The sequence below is a fragment of the Pristis pectinata genome, chromosome 15 (genome assembly GCF_009764475.1).
Source record: "Pristis pectinata isolate sPriPec2 chromosome 15, sPriPec2.1.pri, whole genome shotgun sequence".
NCBI lineage: Eukaryota > Metazoa > Chordata > Chondrichthyes > Rhinopristiformes > Pristidae > Pristis > Pristis pectinata.
The window spans coordinates 16,433,641-16,454,329 of NC_067419.1; the positions used below are offsets into that span (position 1 = coordinate 16,433,641).

Sequence of the window (20,689 nt, forward strand, 5' to 3'; positions counted from 1 at the left end):
TGCACCCTCTCTAAAGCTTCCACATCCTTCCTATAATGAGGTGACCATAACTGAACACAATACTCAAGTGTGGTCTAACCAGAGTTTTACAGAGCTGCAACATTACCTCGTGGTTCTTGAGCTCAATACCCCGACTAATGAAGGCCAACACACCATACGCCTTCTTAACAACCCTATCAACCTGTGTGGCAACCTTAAGGGATCTATGGACGTGGACCCCAAGATCCCTCTGTTCCCCCACACTGCAGAGAGTCCTGCCATTAACCTTGTATTCTGCCTTCAAATTCAATCTTCCAATGTGTATCACTTCACTACAGCAACCTTCTACACTATCCACAACACCACCAACCTTCATATCATCTGCAAATTTACTAACCCACCGTTCCACATCCTCATCCAAGTCATTTATAAAAATCACAAAGAGCAGGGGTCCCAGACAGATCCCTGTGGAACACCACTGGTCACTGACCTCCAGGTTGAAATCGCTCCATCTACAACCACCCTCTGTCTTCTATGAGCGAGCCAATTCTGAATCCACACAGCCAATTTCCCTGGATCCCATGCCTCCTGACTTTCTGAATGAGCCTTCCATGAGGAACCTTATCAAATGCCTTACTGAAATCCATGTACACCACATCCATTGCTCTACCTTCAAATATCTTTTTTAAAAAAACTATGACTGATTTAGTGCCATTTACTTCCAGGTGCTAAGATCACAGGTGAGAATTAATCTGTTGGGAGACCTATCTTTGAGAAATAATTCTTTTTAAAGCCATGTTTCAGAAACAAACCAGAGCAGCAGTCAGTGGGACGGAATCACTGAATATTCCCATTTTTACCAACCTGGTAAATAGCCTTTCAAGAGACTTAGCATGCGACATTACTCATTTTATGATTGTGGATTACAGTTCCATAACGCGTGGAATAATAATTTCATGATTAACAAGCGAATATGCACTAATTTAAAGTATAGTTGAACCCCACATTTTGTGGGGCATATGTTCCTGAAAACACTGTGTAATTTGAAACTGTGTAACTCGAAGCATTAATTCCATTGAAAATTAGGGAACAGGGACCTGATATTAATAACTTTATGTCAAAATAAAAGGATACAGACAAAAAAATGGAATAAATAGCATTAAAACCTTACTAACTACAACAATGAAATTATAAATTTATTTCATCCGAAGAGGTAGGTTGCAGCTTGAAGAAGTCTGCATTCTTGATTGGTTTCTTGTGGAGTCCTTGTAACATGAAAGGGTGGATCTGTGCCCCTTTTAAAGTTGAGACTCCTTTCCATGATGGGGATCTGGTCCACAATACTTCAAGTTTTGAGTCTTGCAGAGGACTCCTGTAATGCCTACAGCAGTGACGGTTGACTTTGCAGACTTTGGATGCAGCAGGCTGCCCCTTTTCCTCATTTGGTGGGAATAGATCAGTTAGCCCACTTCTCCATCCTCAATGTCACGTCCCTTTTCTCTCTGCTGTTTGGCTGGCATGACATGTGGATGGTGGGGAAGCTTCCAAAGTCATTGATCATTTCATTGTTCTAAAGATTAAGGAGTTCTGAGGAATTTTACTCACCAACAACACTTTCAAACTCACGGGAGTTGTCATTTTTACATGATCTCTAATTTTTGATCACTTTTTTTAATGCCACTTTTTTTAATGGTACATACAGTCAGATTTATTTAAATTGTATTGGTGAGAAATCAATAATACAGTATTGCATTGTAATTTATCAAGGAAACTTCCATGCACTTTTGAGCGCAGCATCACAAACCCTTCCAATGCCATTTTCACAGGCATGAAATCTGAAGCTGAAAGCTAACTGACTGGGACTCTGGCTGTACTGTGTAGAGCATAAACATGAAGCAGGAAATCACGCAATTTGAAACATTATATAGAATGTGTACATCTGAATTAGTGTTACTCAAAACCATGTAACTTGGGGTCCAGCTTACCCTTTTTCAAGCTTATAGTGGTTGACCTTACCTTTTTAATACCTCATAAACAAAATGGATGCAAATGAGGAGGTTTTTATCCTATTTAATACAAAATATTTAATCACTATTGTTGACAGATTTTACTGTACAAATATTTAACTCTGACAAAATAATTTTAAAAGACCTTTTCCCGTACCCAAAGAATTGTTCCTCTGACTTTTTGTCAGTTTGTAAAATCAGTACATCATTCCGTGCATTATGTGGCCTTAAATTTGTGTCCCTTCTTCATTGCATATTTTCATACAACGTTTTAGTGAGAGCTGGTATGGTAAGTTTTACTTGCATCTGTAAACAAAGGACTAAAAATGGCTTTTGTATGCATGTGCATGTTTGGATGTGATTAAGAGAGTGAATAGAGAACACAAGAAACAGAAGGTGAATTAAATACCCAAACCTTATGATGATTGGGTGGGCTTGTTTATTTGCAATAGAAATGTTCTCTGAGTTGTGTAATTCTGGATGCTCAGAGCTTTCTGAATGATACCCAATGAACTACAGTTTCATTGTAGGAAAATGTATTTGTCAGACAGATCTCATGGCATGTTGGTTTACAGATATAGGAGAAGGCTATCTGAGGTTCCTACACCACTGTTGAAACTTCTTGCTAGAGTGTCATTGACGCAGTTTTTCTCTAATGTGAACAGTTGTAATATTGAAGTTTCAAAAAGTTACTTGCATGTCATGTAGATGTTGGTCTGTCTCTGTGGGTGCCATTTATCGGGGTAGGTCTTGGCTTTGTGTGATAATGTTTGTGAGGAGGCAGCTGATTTTACGCCTCTCTTCATTTTGCAATGGAAGTCATTGGGAAAAAAAAATCCGGAGGTGTGAAAACAGATTTACAGTCACACATTTTACACAAGTCCAGATCAACCCCATTACCCCGAAGAGTAAATATTATTCAATGTTTAAGCATTGATGACTCCTGCAAATTGCAACTTTCAACACACAAAATCAGCTTACCTCCTTCGCTTTTGACCATTTGAAAGAAAAATTACTGATTGCTACCCCATACTCTTGTATATGTAATTAACTGGAAGGTTAGGGTACCAGGCCTTCACCACCATCCTCTGAAGCAGCCAGCAGGAGCAGTGCAACAGCAACTCAGCAGTGACTCTCCTGGCTTTCCATCCACCCAGGGGACACTGTCTTTCCTGCACAACGGAGTTAGGAGTTTCAGGTTGTGGGGAATTATTGCATCTGATGGATCACACCATCAAATGTTTAGGTATTAAATTTCTACTGCATATTCTTGACAGAAGCCTTTAGTAAAAATATTTAATATATACTGCTCAGTGGAAATCAAACTTCCTAACAATTTTTTAATATAGCAAGAACAATTTTCATTTTTACGAACATTATTAGGCAGCTGAGTCACATTAAGATTGCTTTATGGTTCAAAGAGAAACAGATAAATTTATGCAGTGAAGCATCACCATAATTTAAATTTTTAGTTTAGTTATTTTAGAATTTCCTCTCCTGTCCCCTGCAGCCAAATAATCATCCATCAAAATAGGTCAAGATGGTCCAAGATGAATCTCATTACAGATTGTACCAGAGTAATAAGAGGTATGGAGGAATTCCATGCCTTCCTTTTTGCCACAGTCCCCTTCCCCTTTTTAGGAATCTAGGGATATGGGGATACTTCTGGAAAATGGCATTGAAGTGGAAGATCTGCCATGACTTTGATGAATGGGGAGCAGACTCAAAGGCTTGAATGGCTACTCCTGCTTCTGTTTCTTACATTCTAAATATTTGTTTCCCCCATTCTCAATGAGAATATCTTACTACTTCATAGGAAGGTTACCTTGTGTGTATAAACCAAAACAAGTTTTTAGACTTTAATCTACTGATTACGTCCAGTGATCTCATGCTTTAAATCATGAGCTGCTTTCTTCCAGCAGTTATTCACAAGAAACTCTTGATTATTTTCCATTAGCTTGAAGAAATCCTGTCTCCTTAAAGTATATGCTTTTACAAGATAAAAAGACCAGTTCTAAAAGCCTCCACTGATAACTACGTGTCCTTAAAGTAATCATCATTCTCGCATCCTCTGTATTTTATGCATGTTCACTACATAAGCCATACAAAACCAGATACACTATTTTTAATATGGCTTAATTGGGGCACATATTTTATAACCATTCATTGTCCTGAGGAAAAATATTCCACATACAACCATGTTTAAACGCTTGAAATCCAGAAAGTTACATTTGGAATTGGAAATGGATTGAGAATTCTCGAGACCATGGGCATCAGGTATATTCGAGGCCCGTCCGTGATCAAGTACAGCCCTTTTCCTCAATCCATTAAAACGCAAGCATATAGGTAGATACAAGAAGAAATAAATATGCAGAATGATTAAGTGCTGCATATATGATATTAGCAATTCATACTGCAATCTATTATGCTTAAACAAACTGATCCAGCACTTGTATGCTGTTAAGTCCAGTTTCACTAGGATCCAATATTTTGCTGAACCCCTTGACCAGGATTCCATAATCCTGATGTATTGAACCCTTGTGTTGAATGCTTCTGAAATAAATCAAATCAACAGGTTTTTTTTGGTTTTATTGCATTTCTTTGCTGTATCCAACTTTCTTCTGCTTTGCTTTTTGTGCTCAGTTTACGTCTGTGGGTTTTGATGACTGACACTTCCACCACATTGCTCCTGGGTTGATGTTTCAATAAAACAGATTGCACATCTCTGCCATCTGAATCAAATATAGCCTTACTTTTGTGGAAATTTGAGCAGATAATAAATATGCTCTTTACATTCTTCTACAAGTATATAAAATACAACCATGCAATTTTAAAGAGAGATCTAGATCAATGTCTTCTGTAATTATTTTCATTCCAGGAGATTGTGGGGTTGACGCTGGTGACATTGCTTGGTTTTAGCACCATCTGTCATCCATTCTAAACCCAGAAGGTCACCTTCAGAGAGGGGAACAAAGCAGATTTCCTCATCAAATCTGGTTAATGAGAGCAAGTCTCAAAGCATAATGTATATTTTTGAATATATTTACCATTTACTTTGTATAGGATATTTGGGTCTCTTATTCTTCTAGGTACCAAGTTTGTTGGTCCACAACCAATTTGAGAGAAGGATGCATTCAAATGAAACGTAATTGAGGCAAAATAAAATCAGAAAGTCCTGAAAACACTCAGCAGGTCAGACAGCATCTGTGGGAAGAGAGACAGTAAATGTTTCATGTTTGGGACACTTTGTAGTCTGTTCTGATCAAGAGTCCTGGATTGAAAATGTTAACTGTTTCGCGCCACAGATTGCTGCCTGACCTGCTGCGTGTTTCTAGCGCTTCCTGTTTTTATTTCGGATTTCCAACATATGCAGTTTTTTTTTCATTTTTATTATAGTTGAGCCAGTTTGGAAAAAACTTCAAGACTCTCCTCTAAAACCCTGTGACAACAGATATCATTTTGATTCTTTACCACAATGTGCTGTACGTTTGCAAGCCAGTTAAAATCATGGGTCAGAGCAGGGCACTTAATGATATCAACAGCTTTCAGAAATTGCTTTTCTCTGATAATTGATAAAAATGCATTGAAACTACACATTAAGAGGAAAGGGACATTGGAATGAAGTGTGCATCTCTTTTAGAGATAACACTTTTCCCTGACTGAGTAGTTTTCAGTCAACATCAGGCTAGAGAGTCGCGAAAGAAGTCTGGCATTTCTAGGCTAGCCTGCAGGCTTTGGGCAGCATGGCTGCTGGGTCCAGGTGTGGGAAAGGCTGATGGGCAAGTGGGGATCAGCCCTGAAGAGGTTACATTCATGGATGGCCTCATTCTTACAGGGTGCAGGGGAATTGGGAGGGAAAGGAAGAGGGAAGGGGCTAAGAGCAAAGGAGATAAGTGAATAGAAATTGGCTGAGTTGGGAGACTGAGGGAGGCAGTTAGATAATTGGAGACAGAGTTATGGAGGCGGTGGGGGACAGAAGGAGGAGGGAGATTAGGCTGGGAGGGGTGCAAGCGAGTGGGGCCAAGGAAAGGGGTGTGGGTAAAATGGTGCACCTGTGTTCATGTACATGTGGGTGCACCAGAGCCTGGTCTCCATTCATCTTGGACCTCCATGCTATTGGGCTAGGACCTTGCTTTGCCAAGTCATTATGGCAGAAGGTGTGCAAAAGCCATCCTAGGTTAAAAGTACTGATACATCTTGTGTGAGGAGTTTTTAAACTCTATATCTGTGGTGAAAAAAATGGGCTTTCTATGAGATAGATACTTCAATAAATTCTCCTTCAATATGTTAGTCCTGGATAATTACTCCATCCTAGTATTGGGAGTAAGATTAAGATGTACAGCTGGCAAATTCACAATCTGTTTTTCTCACAGGTACTCTTTTATTAATGAAACCTCTTCAACAAGTCAGGTGATGTTGTCTGGTGTGAATTTCTTCACACCAAGGGCATTGCACACCTTTTTAAACTGGTGTGAAGTGATTGCTCTGTTTTGTGGGTAAAGCTGCATTTCTGCCAATGCTAGCCTTGAATTATTATCAGTGTAGAAATGTGCGCCACCATGAACCTTGTATCACTGATGGTGTGTCTTAAAGCACCACTGTCTGACCTTCAAATATGGTAATCTTGTTATACAGTGCTGGCTTTCATCCAAAAGAATTTTATGGACTGTTAATTCACTCTATACATTAGGATCGTTAAGTCTAGTGACGCACATCCAGAAAGTGGGAAATATTGAGCCAGCTCTGTATATTGGCTAAGATTTGTATGCAGAATTCTGGAAAATAGAGATAAATTTTGATGAATAATATTCTGGTTAATCTGACAGCATGCTCCTAGCTGACTGAAATTTTGCCCAAGTTGTCCAAAAAATTAAGCCATTCAGAATATAACATTAACACAACTAAAATTCATGATAATAACATCGTATTACTCTAATAATCTCTTACTTCAAAAACCTCACACCTTAAAAAAGGAATATAATAACATTTGACTGACAGCTACAAAGAGTTCTATTTCTAATAGCAGAGTTGCCCACATGGTGGCATTCATGAACTATCATGAACTGGTGATGATTCTTACAGTTAGAATGTATCTGAAGGACAGAGTTATTTTTATTATGTAGTGGATATGGTCTACTGAGTACCTGAGGTAAAGTTCCTGTCAGCTACATATATCTCAGCCTCAACTCTTCATCTGATGTACCATGCATACAAATCAGTTACCTTCAGTACAGTGTTTCTTTGGTGCAAATTAACAAGATGCCTTTGAACTGTTGTATATCTCTTTTGTAAATTGAACTGTAAATAGTAGGTGTTCAAACTTACATGTTAAATGTTGTTCTGTGTACTGTGTTAATGAAATTGAATAATATATCATTAGACTCCAGTGTTTGTTGGTTTGTTTGTTAACTTTCTGCTAATTACTAATATCTTTTGTCAAACATTTCCAGAGAGATTTAGTGAGGATTAACTTTTGCTTTTCTTAAATATATTAATGATTATTAAACATTAAGATCTATCAAATACTAAGGTTGAAGATCCTTTGTATCAAAAAGTTTGTGCCCAATTTACACAGAGCTATGTGAGACCTAGGAATTGACACAGTGCTGACAAATCCAGACCAACAACAACTCACTTAGCATTTAGACCTTTCTTACTCTTGTGATGCCTGATTTATTCAGAAAACTTTCTCTTGACTCGCATTTATCTGGAAGTTGATGAATAAGGACATCTGGTCCCTGGTAAGTTTACATATATCTTCGGGACTTGGTGTTGTACTTTCAAGATTTACTTTGTAAATCATGAATTCAGCAAATGTAATTGTTAATACTAATACCCTGCCTCAGTTTCTTCCATTCACTAACTATTATTTGAGAGGGCAGGTAATACATAATGGCTACTTCCTGTTTTTGATAGTAGGAGACAGCACACAGTAAGCTGATGCCAGTTGGAGTTCCAGATTTAATAGTATTGAATCAAGCCAGACTAAATATATTTGGCTGACTGTTTTGAGTCTTTGTCCATGATTTTCACATGAGTTGACGATTTGTCAATATTGCACTGTAGAATGATGCATTGACAGAAATTATAAGCAAAAAAACTACAAAATTGATGACCTTTACAGTAATTTGCTGGTGATTCATTGACAGTATTGATTGACATTCATGTGTCACTTTACCCCTTTCAGGCATTTCTTCAAGAGTTAGATTGAAGAAGATTTTGACAGACCTTGCTTTTCAACAAATTCAATTCTGCTGTACGATTTACAGCCTCTTAAACTTCCAGTACATTAAAATAGTTGAAATTTAAAACACGGGGATAGGGGGAGCTGGGCCTGAAACACCTCAAGAAAAAAGCTTCTTTTAATTGTTATTGTGGCTAGCAAGAGACCTGCAAGTCCCAAGATGCTCCCTGGTGCTGAGGCCTGGCATTGCATGGGACCCAGGCCAGACGTCATGTGGGACACTGACCTCATCTTACTTGAGCCCAAGGATGCAGGCCTGACTGACTGTGCATGAAGATTGAGTTAGGGGAGTTGAGTTCTTACCTTGACTGTTCAGTCACAGCCTTTGTGGTCACCATGTGACACAAGGCATCTGGATAAACTCGGTAACAGTATCACCAATTTCCCCCTTTGGGGATGAAAATGGGAATCTCCAGGACAGACACAATATCTTCAATGATATACAGGATGGACAACTTTCAAACACAGGAAGCCTTGTACAATGCAGGTCTGTTGGCAACTGTAATCTCAAACATTGGTCCTGGACCTTTTTCCCCTATGGAAATAACTCTGTCATAGTGTCCTTTGATACTCCACCCTTCACTTAATTTCTGGATAGTCACATGTTTTCAAACCAAAGCTTGTCAATGCCCTATGTCAACTCCACCCTACCTGCATAACTTTTCACACCAGGTAACTAACTCTGGGCTCCCTCCTACTTCTCCTGTCTACACATGCACCCTGGTAATTCTATATAACCAGAACCTCATAACAAGTTTTCTGAGCCATTATTTCTATTTCTAATTTTTCTCACCTTTATTTACATATTTTCCCTTTACTCCTCCTAGACTTTTCCCTTCTGCAGTCTACTTTCATTTCTCTGCCCCCAGATACTCCCACCCCGATTCTTCAGCAAGTCCTGACATTCTCCTCTCCTGCTCCCATCCCTTGCATGACTCACTCTTAGATATCTGAGCTTGCAGACAATTATTTCCTCTTTCACAGCTGCCGTCTGTACTTCCTACTCCTCACTGCCACTGAGCATCTCTCTTGCTTCTTCCTGCTGTGAATCTCATTGCATTGAAAACATAGAATCCTCTAGAGTGGGCATTTCTGAGCCATGATTTATTACAAATGGATCCTAGTTGGACATCCCAACTTCACTGTCTGCAACTTGCCTGAAATGAGAAAAAGTAGAGAAAGTAAAGGAACAGGCTTAGAAACACTTTTGCACACCAGTCACTCTCAGCCTCCCAGCATCAGGAACATTCCAAGCTGTTGCTGCTGATCTCTGCCACATCTCACACTTCAGTGCTCACTGCCACAATCATGTTACCCAGGCACCATATTCAAGGAAAAAGGACTTCATCTACATTTCTTTTAGCATAGAGAAACAGGCAGAGTGAACAGGGGAATTTGCTAGAATTTCTGCTTTTCCCAAAGTGCAGGCGTTCATAGACTGTTGTTATTATTTAGCTATACTGTTTACATTCCCTGGTGAGCTCCTGCTTGGACTGCCTAGCTGTAGTCCTGGAGTATCTCAGTGGCCCCCTTATACAAAGAATGTGCCTTCAGCAGGCACTGATCTTCCACAGCTTGTCTCTGTTTCATTGATCCCCCAGGAGCACTCGTTTGACCCATCCTATCATTGCAACATCCACCTATGAGGTAGAACCGCCCCAGTGCAGATGAAGAAATGCTGCTTTTATTGCACCACATCCCATTTAGGAGATGTGGTGGCAGAGATCGCATCCATGAAACTGAATGCTGACAGTTGCAACAGTTTGCAATAGAATGTATTGCACTGTAACTAACACAGTCAACCAGTCAATGCTATCAAATGAACCTCTTTTGTGAATACCCCAACCTTGGGGGACTTCAGAGTGTCTCATCCCAGTCCCTTAATAGTGTTTAAAGATTGTAAAACAATATCTATGCTCCCATGTCTTTGAAAGGGGCATTGGTTAGTAGAGCAGACAGATTCAATATACTGTAATTGGCAAAGAACAAGAGGGGAGCGGAGGGAAATTTTTGGTAAGCAGCAATTTATTATGATCTGGCATACATTGCATTAATAATAACATCCAAAAAGACATTGATTTTATGTCTGTAAAGAAAAGAATTGTAGAACTATGGAAAATGAAAATGGATTAGGGCAAATTTATAGCCCATACTTAATGATATTAGCAACAAATGTCATGTAACATATTTCATTAACTGGTACTTCACACTGGTTTTGTATGGCATCTAACTAGGAGCTGGCAGATGATACCCACCTGCTTCCTGCTGGTGATTCTGGATCTCTTGTCATTCCTATATACTTATATTTGGAAATATGTGTCAATCTCTGTCTTTTTCAGTCTCCTCCTCTTTGTAATTTTTCTCTGCCTATGTCTTTTTCCAAAAATGTGTCCTACTTTGGACCATAGATACAGCTGCCTAGGAATTTATCCATAAAGAGTAACACTGAATGCAACATATAACAGCACAGAGAATTGCACTTTGCCTCCAAAATTTGTTCCGTTAACTTCAGTGGAACAAATTTCAGAGACAGAGTAGAACATGTTGACACATGTATATAGTACATTCAGTGCTATGGACGGAGGGTGATTTTCTGGGTAAAGATGTTCTGCGAGTGTTCTGTCATTGCAAACGTCAGTGCATTTCGTTGATCATCTTTAGTGGAACTAGGACTTCTCTTTTATCATTCAGGATTTAATTCATCAAACTTGAAATCAACAATTTTGTTCCCTATATAGCTGAATTCCTATTCCCCCATTTCCACTTAATTACAAATTTACTGGTAATCTGAATTTGAATAAATACTCTGGGTAGGATGCAAGCTTTTCACAATTATAGTTTTAAAATACAATTGATCTCAACATAATTGAAGTAAATATAAAAGTGGGATTCATCTTGTATAAGTACATTTAATTTGGTCTAGAAACTGGTGTCAATCTAATATAGACTGTTGAAAACCGTGTGTTATTGTATCCCTGCTGTAGCTGGATAATTAGATTGGGAAGAACAGTGCCCTGCGTATACTCCTTACAAAAACGCTGTTTGCATTACCTCCTGCTTGCATGTACTTCACACACTGCTGGAAATCTATCATCTGTAATATTTTACAAGCCCCCATTCTTGGCCTAAATTTGCAATGATAATCTGATGTACATTTTCTTCGAGCTGCAATTTCACCTGTTGTTTCAATCTTCCAATTTGGATTTGAAAATAAACTCCACTTTGTTCCTCAAATTACCATTTATAGAGCAACAAACCTGAATCGTGACTCTCATTTTATAAGATTGAAGCTAAGCCAAATGGTGAATCTACAACCGTACAAATTAGGAGCAGGAGTAGGCCACTCAGCCCCTCGAGTCACCTTTGCCAAGCATGACTGATCTGATTGTAATTTCAACTTGGCATTACAGTCTACGTAGTAACTTTTCACCCACTTGCTTATCAAGAATCTAACTGCCCTTGTCTTAAAAATATTCAAAGGCTCTGCTTCCATTATCCTTTGAGGAAACAAGTTTCAAAGACATGACTCTTTGAGACAAAAAAAGTCTCATTTCTGTCTTATTTTTAAACCTCTAAGATCTAGATTCTCCCACAGAAGAAATCATCCTCTACGTATCTACCCTATCAAGACCCCTTACATATTTCAATCAATTCATGCAATCTCACAGAAGGAATCATTCTTGAAATTAGGTAATGTTCATTAATAACAATAACAGGTGATAATAGGCCCTCATGTCTGCCAGCTAATATGCTGAGATATCATTTTCTTTGGGCTATTTAGTTCCCCAAATGTGATGACAACTTAAATTCCAATGTGATATTTACAATGGAACAACAGATTTAATTTGAGAAAACTTGTGAACATCCTTCCATCATCTACACAGTGATGACAGTGACAACCCCATGACCTTTGGCATCAGGTGAGATCACAAGTAATGTTTGACTTTATTGTGAGTTATTGAAATGTTTTTCATATTTTCTTATCCACTATTATATGCTAGGCCCTGACTAAATAAGGAACCTGACTGTTATGAAAAGTTGTGAATATATTACATTCACAGTCATGATGTGCTAGCTTCATTTGGTCGAGTTTCCTTGTTGGATAAATATTGTTTCCATTATGCCTACATAGTGTCTTACTATGTTTTATTGAAGTCCATCAGTATATCACCACATATAAAGAACATCTCCTCAGTGGTTCGGTGGTAAATGTACCACCTGTTTTGCTACAGAACCATGCAGGCCAGAAGAGTCTTAGATGATACTTAGCCTGTTTGGGGTTTGACAATCTTAACTGGAGCAAAGGGATGAATGTTAGATTTGCAGTGGTTCGTACACCAGACCACAGTAGCAAAGTCCCACTGTTTGACTACATGATCAGGCCTCATTGTTATGGTAATAGCTTTCTGACATTGAGGCCAATTTTAACTTCTGGCTCTAAATGTTTGGCTGCTCTTTGTCCCTCAAAATTACGGTTTGGTTCCTATGTTCATCATTAGAGTTTAACATGCAAATAAAGTGATCTCTCTCCTGAAGTAAACATGCACATTCCCTCTCCATCTGAAAATGCCCAGCTAGGAAGCAGTGGCAGTACAGCATGAATGAAACTGTACGCCATGCAGTACGATTTGAGGCTGTTACTCCTCCATTTGTGCTGAGTCTCCACAGTTAAAATCAGGGTTAGTAATTGTCTAGGCTTGCATTAAAGGGTGACTATATTTCAGCAAAATTGTGGAGAGCCACTGGAACATGTGAAAATTCCAACATAACCCGCTATCTTCATCTGGAGAATGCTTGAAGGGAAAAGTTACGTGTGGTTCTAAGGCCACATGCAAGAGTTAGAGTTCACTGCTGTCGGAGGGCCCGGGCTAATTTTTCCAATGAAAGCATGCTGGATGATGAGCATGAAGTATTCTGTCTTCTTTATTTAAATTTTTTTTTGTGGCAATGATGTTCCATTTAAAAATACATTTGATAATTTTATTTGTTTGTGGAAGAAGGATTTTCAGTATATCACTGACATTCCAAGTAGTGGTGTTCTTTGATAAGTTTTTTGTATTTTGGATTGTGTATTGGCATTGGTTAATTATTGTCACTTGTACCAAGGTACAGTGAAAAACTTGTCATGTGTCTGTACTACTTGGAAAACTGTTATGTTCATTGACTGGACTCAGGAGTACAGTCATTAATAAATAAACTAGTGATCAAGGTGAACAAAAATAAAGCTAGGGGAATACTTCTTGTTTGAGGTGTTTTCACATAGACATGTAAGTCTATATCATCTATAACAGAGGCTCCAGTGATGTGCACTCAAACCTTGTCTATCCCTAAACACCCATGTTTGTTTTGATATAAGACCATTTGGGAAACAATCCAGGAATTTTCCACCTTGCCGTAGAATCTCCAGTCGTAATCAAAAGTGTATGCAGTGTTTGGAACACGAGGGCACAAGAATCTTCCCAATGATATGCTTTTTAAAGGCTAGTTTGGAGACATTGTATTGTTAGCAGTGACTCTAATCACATCCTTAACCACACAAAAAAAACAAGATTAAAGACGTTTGAATCTTATCACATGCTCAATTTGTTTCAAAATGAACACAGGGTCCCATTGTGGTAAAAGTAAAAATATGAGGGAATATAAGGTGTTATTTGGAGTTTTTCTATCTCAGAATAATTTGATACCATCCTAGATTTTCTGTTGAGCTCAAGCCAGAAAATCCAAAAGCATACAGGTGTGCTTTACATGAGGTGGCTAAAGATCTTCCTTCCTTGTGAAAGAGGAATCACATCATAATTAGCAGTGAATGGTTTCTATCTATTTATTTATCAAAAAAATTTGTAATAACTCCTGCAATAGAGATGCAAGTTCAAGGAGCAAGGCAAATGGGTCTCAACAAACAACGTCATTCAGAAACTCCTAGAAAGGGAATGAGTTCTGCTTGTACAGGAGAATTTGGAGGAATTAATACTTGTATTTGCAGACAGTTCTTCTCTGTTTTAACGTGATTTGGAGAGCACTTTATTGAATAGTTCAGCACTTTCAGTGCAGTGGTTACCACTACATGGATGTTGAGACTTATTTGCTGCTAGGATAACCTGATTAGGTCTGCATGAATGGTGGAGTGGAATTTTGTTTCTTGTGAAGGAACTATTTGTTCTTGGTATTTGGAAATCCAGATCTAAGAAATGTGTATTAAATAAACATTTGACAAATTAAATAAGTTTAGTGCTCAGTGTTAGTTTTGAGCCTCTGCCAGTGAACCATTAGTCTTCTAAACAGTGGGGGAAAAAAACAGATTGCTCTAGTTGAAAAGAAGGAAAACAGCTGATCAAACAACAATAGTTCCTTAAAACTGTCACTGCCATAAGTGCTTTCAATAACTTGTCAGTTTGAGACTATGGGCAACACCCCTTTGGCCCAATGCAGCTTTACTTCAGTGAGAGTTCATGGTAGCCCATCTCAAAACTCAGCAAAAGCAGATTATCTGAGGTATCCTGACCTGCAATCTAGAGCAGTCACTTGCTCCAATTCTGGTTAAATTTAAGGTTGACAATCCTTCGCTACTTAAACATTCATGACCCAGTCAAATTGGTCTAGGATCAGAACTGGTATACAAATTCATTTTAGAATCTGTTTGAACTTAAATCTGTAAAATAAAAATGGAATTAAGCTTCATCAGCATTTGCAATTTGTGTCCATTTTGTTTATTTGTGTTAAGATGCTTATAGCAGGAGAGCAACTCATTTTATCTGGGGTAGGTGGCATTTACTCTGCACCCCCATTTTTCAAGTTACTGGATAGACACCTGATCCTCTAACTATCTGCTGCTGCCCGTTTCCTGTTCCTCAGCAATCTTAAAAATGGTCTTGTGGTTATATCCCCCAAGACCAGATATGATAGTGTTAAACTTCCTGGCCATCTAATGTTAACCTTACAAGCAGCTCTCCAGTCATCTAGTGTCAGATACATGGATGCATTCTGTTTCTGGAGAGCCTGTGCTAAGGAAATGACCTATGCCTTGAAGATCTGATATCTTGTATCACCCACACACCCATCCACCTGTGTTTCTTCTCCCTTGGACTACCTTTCGTATACCCTCCTCCATCTGCCCATTGTCCCTCCCTTATCTGGTTCCACATCACCCACCTGCCTTTAAACTGTCCCCTCCCCCTCTCCCACCCGGTTCCATCTGTCCATTATCCTTCCCTTATTTGATTCAACATCACTTCCAGTCTTGCTCTCTACCTTCCCTTCTTTCCCCCCTCCCCCCCCCCACTCCCCACCTGGATCCATCTGACCACCATTCTCCATCTCACCTGATTCCACCTATCACCTGCCAGCCACTGTCTCACCCCTCCCTTTTATTTCTATACACTGGCTATCTTCCTGCCACACTCTCAGTCCTCATGCATGGTCTCTACCCAAATCGCCGACTATCCCTTTGCCTCCATAGATGCTGTTTGACCCACTGAGTTCCTTAAGTAGTTTGTTTTTTTGATCCAGTATCTGAGCATGTCTTCACTTTTTCTGTTGAGCATTATAAATAAAGACCTGGGATTTGGTTTGCAGTTGGATTTGGGAAGATGGCATTCTGCTGCAGCTTGGAGTGAAATTGTTTAATCCTGAGTCAGTGTCTCTTTTTGTTGTATTTTCATGTCTTTCAGTAAATGAAAATGCAAAATGAAATGCCATAATATGCACTAAATTCTTAATAGAACATGACTCATCAACTGATTTTTATCTTAACATGTATAATTTATCTGTGTTGATCACTAAGGTTGTTGCAGGATTACATTTTTGTGCTAAAGAAGGACTGTAATTTACATAGCACTTTATATCTCCCTTTCAGGATGTCACAAAGTGCTTTAATAGCAGTGAGGTTCTTTTGAAGTGTGGTTGTTGTTGGAATGCAGGAAATGCAGCAACTCATCCTCACACAGGAAAACTCCACAAACAGCAACGTGATCAACATGACAATGGTCTGATAGTTTATTTTAGTGACATTGAGATTGGGATAAATATTGACCAGGACACAGGCATTAAGTCCTATCCTCTTAATCAATTAATGCCATGGGATATTTTGACAATAATAAACCAATACCAATACATTTACATTAAATAATAGGCTTAACATCTCATCCAAAAGACAAATATCGTACATCCATTTCAGTGAGTTTACAAGGGTCTCAGTCATTAAATGGTAATTAGATAACACCTATCCAAGACGTTATGAAATCTTATGAAAATAACAAGTGACAGTATTGTTCACGAATCACAAAAAGTGAGCAGACAGGTGCAACAAGTAGTTAAGAAGGCAAATGGCATATTAGCCATTTTGCAAAAGGCTTGGAGTTTAGAAATAGGGAAGTATTGTTACAGATTTACAGGGTATTGGTGAGGCCACACCTGGGGCACAGGTGACTCTCGTGTTTTGGGGGGGGGGGAGAGGTTGCATTCTTAGAAAACCGTCTGTATCGCGATTTTTCTGTAACACAAAGCTGGGTCATCTGCATGTGTCAAGAAGTGTGAGTTGGAAAAAGAAGTACTTATTTATTGGCATTAATTCCATGAGACCAAATTTTATTCCGTATCTTAAATTTTTAGCTGGTGATTTGTGAATTCCCTAAGGGCTAATTTCTGTTATCCAAATGGCCATAACATAGAAGTCACCTGTACTGTGCACAGATTTGGTCCCCTTCTTGAAGAAAGGGTTTAGTAGCATTGGAGATAGTCCAAAAGAGATTCAGCAGGCTAATTTGTGGCATGATAGGATTGTCCTCACACGAGAGGCTAAAGAAGTAGAATCTGTTTTCTTTGGAGTTTAGAAGGATTATGCAAGATAATAAGGGGGCATGACAGGGTCGCTGTTGGTGGGAGACTCTCAAACGAGAGGTCATAGTTGCAACGTAAGAGGATGGTCGTTTAAAACTGAGGTGTGTAGGAATTTCTTCTCCCATAGGGTATTGAATCTCTGGAATTCTCAATCCGAGGATTATGGAGGCTAGATCATAAAGAGGAAGTCGATAATTTTTTTGGAAAGATTGGGGAACTGAGGGCTATGCAGGAAGAGCAGTTGAGGCCTGGGTAGATAAACTATGATCATATTGAATGGTGGGGCAAACTTGAGGGGCCAGGTGGCTTACTACCACAACTATTTCCTTGTGTTCTTGTGGTTAACAGCATTGTATTTACCAGGAAATGTCTTCACAAGCCTCCTGTTCCATTGCTGTAACTTTGACAGAAGCAAGAATGAGTTGGAGAAATTTTGAGGAAATTGGAAGTTGCTGCTCATTGAAAATATTTCCCTCCTTATTGCATTATTGAATTGTTTTATAATCCTTAGAATGATGAACATTAACTGTGATGGATATTCACTTTCCTGGCCTCAAAAAGGCTTGTTGCCAACCTCAGCTTTTTAGCACAGCAGCATGACCTGTCCAAAGGTCAAGCAGTGGTTGCTGGTTGAGCTAAAAATCCCTTTTGCAAAAACAGCAGATATTGTCCAAGGCTCAAGTGCTAAGTTAAACTTCTAACCAATATTCCCTACTCAGCCTCTTGAGGTAAATAAGAGAACAATGGGATCCAAGTTTACTTAATTACACACTCCAGTCACCTGGGCTGAAAATGTGGTTGAAATAACATCACATTGCCAATGATGTCAACTCAGTGAAAAAACAACATAAATATTAAAAAGCAGTCAGGGTAGGGGGAAATGACAGAGAGAAGGGGTTACAGAAAGAAGACCTCGAATTCATTCCTCAGCCTTTGGTTTTTGCGACGGACGACTTGTTCGTCTGCAACATGTTGGTGTCATCTTTTAGCTTGTAAGAATTATACTTGTGTTTGGAAATCCTTTGTAGGTTACAAATTGTTGTTAAGAGTTACTTATTAGAATTAAACATGTCTCACTTAACATAAACTGTATCTAAACTTCTTTGTTAGCTGGAAGTATCTTCTCCTTAGTTGGGAGAAGGGACCCACAGCTCGAAATAGTGATTATTGACAGCTAGACATTTCCATAGAGACTAAGATAGTGAAGTAAGCTCGTCCTTGAAGTGTAGGTTGATAATCTCCCTATAGTGAGGGTACTCGTAGATACTTATGCCGTACAGAACTTAAAGCCTTAACAAGTTTAGAGCTCTTGGACCGTACACTCAATATCATCACATAAGCAAAGATCAAACATTGAGAAAGTGCTGGATTCATTCATCTCGGGAACACAGAATGATATTTAATTTTCTTTTTCGAGCTTTTGCTGTAGAGTTCCCAACTTCTTAAAGGTAATAATTTTTAAAATAAGCTTCTGTTTTGATACATTTAAAGGTTCTTAATTATTAGGAATCATCCAACAGGACTTCACTTTGGTGCATAATGGAAATCCCAGTATACTTAGTATTGTGAACATGATTACATATGCTTACAACCTCTTACCCATTGTGCCAGAAAATCTGATAGTTATTTCTTAGCTGGTCTATATGAGTCTCATTAAAATCTATGAAGAACTTTAATCAGTAACATCGCCTTTATTTTCCTCAAACAGTAACATAGTCTGTCATAGTGATTGGCAGCAGCCTTGTCTCATTGATCACCCTCCTTTCTCCATTTGTGAGTGATAATGCAAAGCCCAACAGTTGTTAATCTGAAAATGTTATAACCACTGGCTCTCTACTTGCTAAGTATTACCAGTGCTCAGAATTTGCACTCACATTGTGCACAGGACTCATTTGGAGCATAGCATTTATTTAAATAAAAAACAGCCCCAAAATCCTACAGGAGCCACAATTACTCACCACTCATCACAGACAAGTGCTGCTTCAGATCACCAGAATAAAAATTGACAGCTGTTTTTGTTTTTGGCCTGGAGCCGCTTAACACTTGCTGCTTAATTGAAGACTGATATTGAGTAGAAGAGTTCAGGTTTTTAAGCTATTAGTTAATGTTTCTTTTTGGTGAGGTGTTGTTGCCCTGGAATCATGGAGTCATTAGTCACACCTGTGTAGAGATAATGACAAGTTGTGCAGATAGCTTTGCGATCATATCACTGAACTGCTCCAATGCAGCAATTTTGCAATCATTAATTCTGTGTAACATTACAAGACAGCAATAGAACTCTGTTAAAGGACACACTTAGGGAAAGTAGTTGTTCATAAACTTATAAAGCAGAGATTTGAAAAGAAAATTTCAAATTGCATCCACAGCCAGCATTAATGACATAATTCTCTGTTGCAGGAGGTGGCAAGTGATTTTGTCTGCCTCTTTCCCAAAAGGCCAAAGTTCATCTACAATCTTTTCCAGGGCATTAAATATCTAATCCTGGTTTCACACTATCTCTGCTGGACAAAGGCTCAGCAATATGTACACCTGAATAAACCAAATTGTGCAGCAGAAGGAAAACTTGGAAACTCCTCACTAAATCTCTCAGTTCTATCTTTTCTATTTACTAACCCACTTTGCTGTGTCATCTCTCTGTATATTTGTCTAATTTGTCAGTTTTTTGTAGATTGTCAGCAGTCTGCTACCTCCATATCGCCACACTGCTCACAACTAGACAGAGGATGTGACTCAGAAACTGAAAGGTAAAGTTTTAATTACCTCCAAAACCAGTCCAAAGCATGCATTATCCATGAAATACATGTCAAGAGTGGCCCATCTTTGCTGCATTTTGACAAACTGCTTTCTTCTCACCTCACTGCATGTTGGGATTCACTCCTTTGAGGGTTCATTCCTCACAGTTTCTGTTTAGTTTCAGGTCTTTACACTTCTGCCACAATGCATTTTACCATAGTGACCGAACTAATGCTCTTGTAATCCCTGTCAATTTGTGCAACTTCATTGTTTCTTTTGGGCCATTCCATACCCTGCAGTCTCTCTTTGTTATATCTGTTCTTTTAAATCTTTCGACAAAGAAAAACAAATTTAACATTGTGACTATGAACTAACTCCCCAGCTGGCCTTGTATTCCTTTAAAAGATTGAAAAATCATTGTTATGTCTTTGTAACTACGAATGTCATAGCATGATTCCACGTTTGTAGTTCAGCATTGAGCAGCTGCAAAACATACAAACTTCTGACATTTAACAGTTTGTAAGATTATATCCAAAAATAAGGTATGCAAACTTCCTTTTATTAGCAGTCTTACTATTAATAACCAACAGAATATGGTCACATTTGTTATTGTGTTTACCAGTTGCAGATATGGTATTTGCTTAGCGAAAGGAATATATATGCATAATTTTTAGTGTATTATCAGATTGTTGAAGGTAAATTGGAACCACTTATTATACCATGCCATTATATATCCTATTAAAGGATCTATCCATGTTTTGGGTAATGAATTCTGCCCATTTTTGTGATGAAAACTGCCGTTTATTTATTGTTATGTTAACTTTTTTAAGTCCTGATTACATGGCAGGATAGGCGACAAGAAGTGCCTTGGGTGAAAATATCCTCAGTTTAT

The 20,689-nt window shown here is 38.6% G+C and overlaps 1 protein-coding gene across 2 annotated transcripts in view; it reads left to right on the forward strand.

Annotated features, from left to right (window-relative positions):
- Nucleotides 1–20,689, forward strand: part of bicd1a (bicaudal D homolog 1a) — a 189,981-nt gene that overhangs the window by 158,381 nt on the left and 10,911 nt on the right. The window contains exon 8 of one of the 2 annotated variants that reach the window (XM_052030198.1): nt 19,723–19,808. In XM_052030198.1, the coding sequence (XP_051886158.1) occupies nt 19,723–19,808 (86 nt within the window). The remainder of the gene's footprint in view (nt 1–19,722; nt 19,809–20,689) is intronic. The other variant, XM_052030199.1, reaches the window with a different exon arrangement.